Here is a 7,533-nt window from a genome sequence, read left to right on the forward strand (position 1 = left end):
AACAAATACCGTAAAATAAAATAAATCAAACAAAATAATAATAATAATTCAAACTATTCAGTGAAATAAAAAACATGTGGCTTTATTTATTTTTGTCGACAGTATAAAATTACATAAATAAATAATTTTAAAAAAACTTTACTAGTAATATTTTAGTTTTACAAACGTTATATTATACAGTCATGTGACATTATAATATCAGTATATTACGTCACTTCCGTTACATATTTTTCTTACGATTTTAGTTGACTGATATTACGTCACTTCCGTTATATATTTTTCTTACGGTTTTAGTATCAAATTTTTTTTTAGTTCGGTCGCCCAGCCAAATGTCAAGCCTGCCGTAAGGAACTTCGTTCCAATAAATATCATGTGTTAAAAACAAAATATTAATGTGAATAGATATTGGTATCAATCCATAAAAGTAACTACATCTATTGTAAATGGAAGTGCTGTATTTGTGAAATAAACGCATTAGCGCAGTGATCACACTGTTACTGACTGGTGCGCTAGCGGTTGTGGCTTCGACTCCGCATATGAAAATATATTTACTTAAGATTTGTCGAATTCAGAGCAATTGCGCTTACGTGTAATGTGTTGTGGGTGATTTAGGACCCAAATATTGGATTGATTTCTCATTCGTGGGTATTGAGTCCGTGGCGTTTATTTATAAACTAGCCGACCCGTGCCCACTTCGTTGGGCGTTAATTATTATTATATTAACCAAATAACATACTTTAAAGAACAAATTTTATAGCACTTAAATAAATAATATGTTGCTCCCTTGTATTTATTATTTTAAATAACAGAACCAAATAACATACTTTAAAGAACAAATTTTATAGCACTTAAATAAATAATATGTTACTCCAACGCTATCTATCAAAAATCGAGAAAACGTTGTCGATAGACTAAAATAAGACTAAATTAATAACGTCGAAAGAGTAATAAATTATTTTCTAATAGCGATAGATGACTCTAGTTTATTTACCATTTTGATATTATATTTTAATCTTTATCTTATTTACTAAATTTTTTGTTCAATTACAATAAAATATAGCCTATGTCACTCCTGAATAGTGTAGCTTTCTGTTAGTGAAAGAATTTTCATGATCGGATCGGTATTAGCGAAGATTACCCCCTACATACAAACAAAGTTATAAACTTTACCTCTTTATAATATTAGTATAGATAAACGCTAGTAACGACCGCTCTGGTGTAATGGTGCGTGTGCCGTGTCAGCGGCACCTAAACACCGATGATCGCGGAATCGATTCCCGCTTGGAGTGGATATTTGTGTTTATAAAAATATTTATTTCTGGTCTGGTTGTTAGTCCTTGTGGGTCTCCCCACCGTGCCGGTTGTTATCATGTACACCTGATAGCGATCGTTATTTATAGTAGGGAATATATCCACCAACCCGCATTGCAGCAGCGTGGTTGAATAAGCTCTGATCCTTCTCCTACATGGGGAAAGAGGCCTATATGCCCAGCTGTGGGATATTACAGACTTAAGCGTAAGCGTATATATATAGAGCGTTTAGAATTATCTACATCTACCCTAGCCAGTGTGAAACTACCATTATGATCGTAATATTTTAACTTCACTTGAACATCCTTACTTAATAAGTATTTGAGAAGTTTCCAGTCCATTAAATAAAATTTTATGTTTGTTTTGAATATGTTATCGTGATTGCATTCAACCGCGTATGTATGCTGATTGTTGTGTTAACTAAATGTAGGTACATGATATAGGTATGAATATAGTATAGAAGTGTTAACTAGGTGTTGATTGTTGTATTTTACCAGATTTTTTTTAAACATGGGTGCCGGACAAATTGGAGGAATAGCAACTATGCGTAAATATTGAATATCACCATTCATATTAATTAAAATCTAAAATTTAACGTTAATGAATGCATATTTTTCTCTTAGTTGATATAGATTTTAATAATGCGGCGGGTTTTCAAGGAGTACCTGCTAAAGTAACGGAAGGACAGTTTGTTGTAAGTAAAAATTAAAGTGTAGTATTCAAAATAAATACATGCGTTAATTTTTAATAGGTAATCTTTGTACTATTTTGTTTAGTAGAATTTGGTAAAATATATTTTTTAACCTACTTGAAAGAAAAACAGTATTTACTTTTTAGTTATTACATGATATATAAAATGTAATAACGTAAAAATAAAAGTAAATAAAAATAATAACGATGTTTCGCCATGTTATTTAAATATTATTATCAATAGATCAAAGTTTTTCTTGATAATGATTTAAAGCATTTAATGGTTTCATTGTCGAGTGTAACAGTTTTTCCTTAATATTAGTTTTGTTTTGAAATATTAATTAAGCTGTATTCTTTAGGTATTTTTTTTTTTTTTACTAACAGGTGCATTACCTGTCCCATGCCATGCTTTTTTGCGTGGGTGCACTAATAGAAGCGCATGTAGTTCTAACTCCTGCTAATTGCGTTTTTGGAGAAAGATATAAATTTCAAATATTTGGTGGCACGCATAGATTTCTCGAGAATACTGGTACAGGTCGGATGGTACAACATCTTTGTATTCATAAAGGTAAAAGGACTTAACGTGTGTAATTCTAGGTTGCAGAATATATAGATATACCTAATTAATTATATTTGACTGAGTTGAGCACTCGCCGGTGAGCAGTAGACTTAATACGGTAAAAAAACATAAGTATATTGCAAAAGTAGTAAGTACCTATATTATCATACATACAGTACATATACATATAGTAGGTACCTTCATTTGTACTTGGTAAAATAGTCTTACCTAGTCCGGCACGTTAGTAAAATCCATGCGATTAAAAATATATAAATTCGAAAACGAATTTTTTAATACGAGTAAGTGATAGCCATATCTGCTTTTGTTCCAAAGCAAAGGATTGATTACAATTTACAATGCCATAAAACCCATAAATTCTATGTATTAGTTTGTGCGCTTATATAGGAATACAAGCTGTGCCCGCGACTTCGTCCGCGTGGAATTTTACAAAAAGTTATTGTTTAGTTCGCAGAGTTATAAGATAAATAATTTCCTAAAATAAAAGTAGCCTAAGATACTCCTTACTACAGCAGCTATCTGCCAGTGAAAGTCCTGTCAAAATCGGTTTAGCCGTTTCAGAGATTAGCCGGAATAAACAGTCAGAGAGACAGACAGACAAAAATTGTAAAAAATGTTATTTTGATATATGTACCGTGTATACATTCCTATGCATTTAATTAAAAGCGGTTATCTTAATAAGTATTACAAACAGACACTTCAATTTTATTTATTTGTATAGATAAGTGATAGAGCAACAATCGTCAAACTTCGTTTTTAACAAATCAGGCAATCAGGCATGCTAAATATAGATATTATATTTAGTATACCAGCATTTACATATATACCTATGCAATACGATGCGTATAGACGTTATAACTTGATTAATTTAGTAGAACATTTAATTTTTACATTGTCACGGTATTCGCTCATAAGGAGTAAATTACCTTTACATAATAAATAAAAAGTTTGACTGGCAAAAATAAACTTATACGGTCTACTGTATTAACTTAACCTACTTCTCTTAACTATCTACATATGTTATAATTGAATAATATTATAATACTTGAACACAGGCTATAATCATACGATGCGATGGCAGGCGTGTTCGGCGGACAATCTAGCGTTGTTGGTTCTTAACCAGCAATTTTTGTTTCACAAACGTGAACCCAACACCGAATACATCATAAATAGGGTTCGGTACGGAGAGTTTGCTGGTTTAGATAAACAAGTGGCTGAAAAATCCTGCAAATACTTCGGCTGGGGGAGTAGGCGTAATGTGAGTTTTTTTTCCATTAAATATTGACTTTCAATGTTCAATTGAGGAATGATGCATAAGAATATTTTATGACATCTTTCAACTAGCTTAACAGCTTCGTCATTTTATAAAGGCTAAAAGTTTCTCAACCCATACTCCCACCACAGCTTGAATCAATTTCCAAATATGAAGTTAGACTCATAGTGGTAGATACAAGGTAGCAAAGGCGTACTCTAGGATAAAGGTATCAAAGCCATTATGAGTTATACTTCATATTTTGCCAATACTTCTACCAGCGTTAGAAGCATACGCTGAAATTTTTTTAGTTTTTACGAAATGAAGAAATTAGTCTCATTCTTAAATTTAAGCACTTCATCTTTGATTAAGATTACCGCTATCGAAGTATTGTATTTTTTATTGAAAATTTGTTGCTTTTTCCTACTAATAAGCCAATAAATAATATTTTCAGGGTTATTTAATACCTTTACTAATACGATTATATCGTGTCGACGTCACTGTATTACCCTCTGAGCGATGCGCCGAGATGTGGAACAGTGAAGACAAATATCTGTGTATACAACAGCCGAAGTGTAAAGTATGGATCTTTTTTTAAACAAACAAAATTTTATAGTTTGATGCATATCTATATTGTATCACGTGTATCTAGGCAGTAAATCTAGATCAGATACAGGTGCCTTTCTATAATGTGACAGTATAACTCGTCAAATAATAAGTAATTTTTAATTCTTGACAAGATAAGGTAACTAAATAACAGTCAAACGCGTGAATCGTAATTAATCCATTTTTTACGCAACTTTCATAATTTTCCTTCTGTAAGAACCTTTTATATGCTGTGTGGTTACAGCAGTAAAGAGTATAGCCACCCCCTTGCTTCCCGTGGGTGCCGTAAGAGGCAGAAAGAGACAGGCTTGAAACTTAAAGAGACAACCGATGGCGGGATAACCATCCAACTGCTGGCTTTGAAATACACAGGCCGAAGACGGGCAGCATTGTCTTCGGTGCGACAAACTCAGCCCTGCGATCACCAACCCGCCTGCCCAGCGTGGTGACTATGGGCAAAACACATGAGTTTACGCCATTTTTGGCGTAAACTTGTGCTTTGAAAGGTGCTAGCTAGAGTATTAGAAAAGCGAGGCATATTTTTAGTAGTAGGTATCGAGTTCTCGTTGATGGAGGGGTACTCAAAGTTTTCTTAAGGGTTACGGTAACGAAAAAAGGTTGGAAAGCACTGACTTAGAAGGTTGTTGACCTCCAACCACGCTAGTAGAAAACCATAGCTATGCTGATACAATTAGTTTGGTAATTAAAGGCTGTTTCAGTACGTCAGTTTTAAGTTACTTTAAGTAAAATTAAACTTTAAGGGAATAAAAAATCAAAGAAATAAATTTTGTACAACGTTTTTGTAAAAACGTACTTTTGAAATGAAATATTTTTATTTTTCCCACTTGATTGCATATTCGTATTGATATTATATGTTTTTTACCAAATACCAAAAAAAGTAGTTTTCATACAATAATACTTTAATCATTTTATCTTTTCGACAGTCAGAAAAACATGGTGCGCTCTGTCCAGTAAGTAACGTTTGTTTCATTAAATAGTCAGCACATAGGCATACAAAATAAATTATTCACAGAGGTGATTAAGTGAAACACTCAAAGGTAGTGTTGCGTTTGTTGTTAATTGTTTGGAGTTTATTTCTAAGAAGAAGAAAATATAAGTATACAAGGGTGGGGGTATAAAAAGAAGGGGGGGAATGAAAACGTGTGAAACAATTATACAGCAGTGACGCTGAGATTTACGACTTAGAGCGCTTTTAGCTGTAGCAAATATACCTACTGTATAACTCGTATATACTACGAGCATTTACTGTACCGATACAGACAGTAAGCGTCAATTTATGTTTTGATTTTTATTGTTTTAATTAATTATAATTTACGCTTCAGCCTGTAATATCCTACTGCTGGGCATTGGCCTCTTTCCCATATAGAAGAAGGATCAGAGATTAATCCACCACGCTGCTCAAATGCGTCGGACGTCGAATGTCGGATATACTCGTATTCCCTACTATGAATAATGATCGCTATCAGGTGTATATATGATAGTGATAACAACCGGGACCGACGGCTTAACGTGCTCTCCGAGGCACGGTGGGCAGACCCACAAGGACTGCACAAACACCTAGACCACGGCAAACATCTGTATGGCCAATAAAAATGCCTGCCATGTGCGGGGATCAAACCCGCAACCACCAGCACAACAGCCACAAACCAGTACTGTGACCTTTGCGCCAACGCGTCGTAATAATAATTTGATTAATTTAATAGAATATTAATTTTTAAATATCACGGCATTCTTCCTTAAGGAGCAAACACCGGTCGCGTGTTGAAGTTGACTCACATACTTTTTATTTCTTAGATAATTTGTAATTTAAATAGATTATATTTACTGTAATATTATAAAAGCTAAATAAAAATGATTGTTTGTTTTTCGAATTCTGAAATTACTGAATCTGATTATAAGAACCTCAGCCTCTTTTAACATCAAGAGGTTAATACAAGTGTAACATAAAATGAAGTTAAAAAAAAAAACAAGAATAACTAGTATGTTAACACATAAAGTATTAATCTTAACCAAGTTCATTTATTCCTTTGGATTTTTTTTCCAACATAATTGTAGAGTATTGTTTAATTTACGGCGTGTTTTATAATAATAATATAAATCCCCACAATGATTAGGTAGTTAAAATCATCACATATGTATTAAATGTATCGCTTCAGCCTGTAATACTACTGGGCATAGGCCTCTTTCCCCATGTAGGAGAAGGATCAAATGTATATATATCAAGATTAAATGTAGGTATATATATTTTTAATTCATATAGGTACCTAATTTAAAATAAAAAAAAATCAGACGGAAATATTTTATTTTATATTGTTATCATTTTATTTTATACAGTGAAATGAATTGGTGAATTTCTTACACGTAATAAATATTATCAATAAAAAATATTCAGTTGTTATTCTTTTTTTGCGAGAGTAGGTAATTCTTGACAATAACTTATTTATAACTTTAAATATTTATTTTTTATTTTTTATAATTTGCAGTAAATAATGTATATAACTTTATCCAGGATGATTTGGGATCAGTTCTCGTCTGTTCCGGTTACGCTCAAGGCATGATGACGTCACGTCTGATAGACCGGCCCTGCGGAGTCGGTTTCTTAGACCTCGGTCGTTACAACAAATTCCTTACTTGTGGCGTGGACGACTCCCGTGACGTCATCAACCATGATGACTTCATGACATTTGACTTTAGCACTTATAAACCCACCCCTTCCCTTATGACCGCTAACCCAACTAATGAAACTACCGAAACGTGATGAGAAGTATCCAGTTTGTTAAGTAAAATATGACCAAGAGTTAAATCTAGTTTTATTTAGTAGTTTTATTTAGGTGAACATACAATAATCACTTTATTAACCTTATTATAATTATATTTAATTTAGTTATTTTTTAATACATGATTTTTTTCATGCGTTTCTAGAGTGAATCTGTACATTTGTTGATGATTAAAACGACTATTTACGATATATTATTTATACTGATAAAAATGTAGTAGATATTAAATTTGTGAAATTTTCGATAAAGCTAAATTACTTAAATCTATAATATAATATGTTACGTGAACATATTTTATA

The 7,533-nt window shown here is 32.5% G+C and overlaps 1 protein-coding gene across 1 annotated transcript; it reads left to right on the plus strand.

The window, feature by feature from the left end:
* Positions 1 to 1,821: 1,821 nt before the first annotated feature.
* LOC123660085 lies at positions 1,822 to 7,260 on the plus strand. Its single transcript, XM_045595194.1, has 7 exons — positions 1,822 to 1,858; positions 1,935 to 2,005; positions 2,386 to 2,569; positions 3,634 to 3,836; positions 4,285 to 4,410; positions 5,381 to 5,407; positions 6,967 to 7,260. Exons 1-7 carry the CDS (start codon positions 1,822 to 1,824, stop codon positions 7,213 to 7,215), a joined length of 897 nt encoding a protein of 298 aa, XP_045451150.1. The 3' UTR covers positions 7,216 to 7,260.
* The last annotated feature ends 273 nt before the right edge of the window (positions 7,261 to 7,533 follow it).

This window comes from Melitaea cinxia, chromosome 15 (assembly GCF_905220565.1).
Source record: "Melitaea cinxia chromosome 15, ilMelCinx1.1, whole genome shotgun sequence".
In the NCBI taxonomy this organism is placed as follows: Eukaryota; Metazoa; Arthropoda; class Insecta; order Lepidoptera; family Nymphalidae; genus Melitaea; species Melitaea cinxia.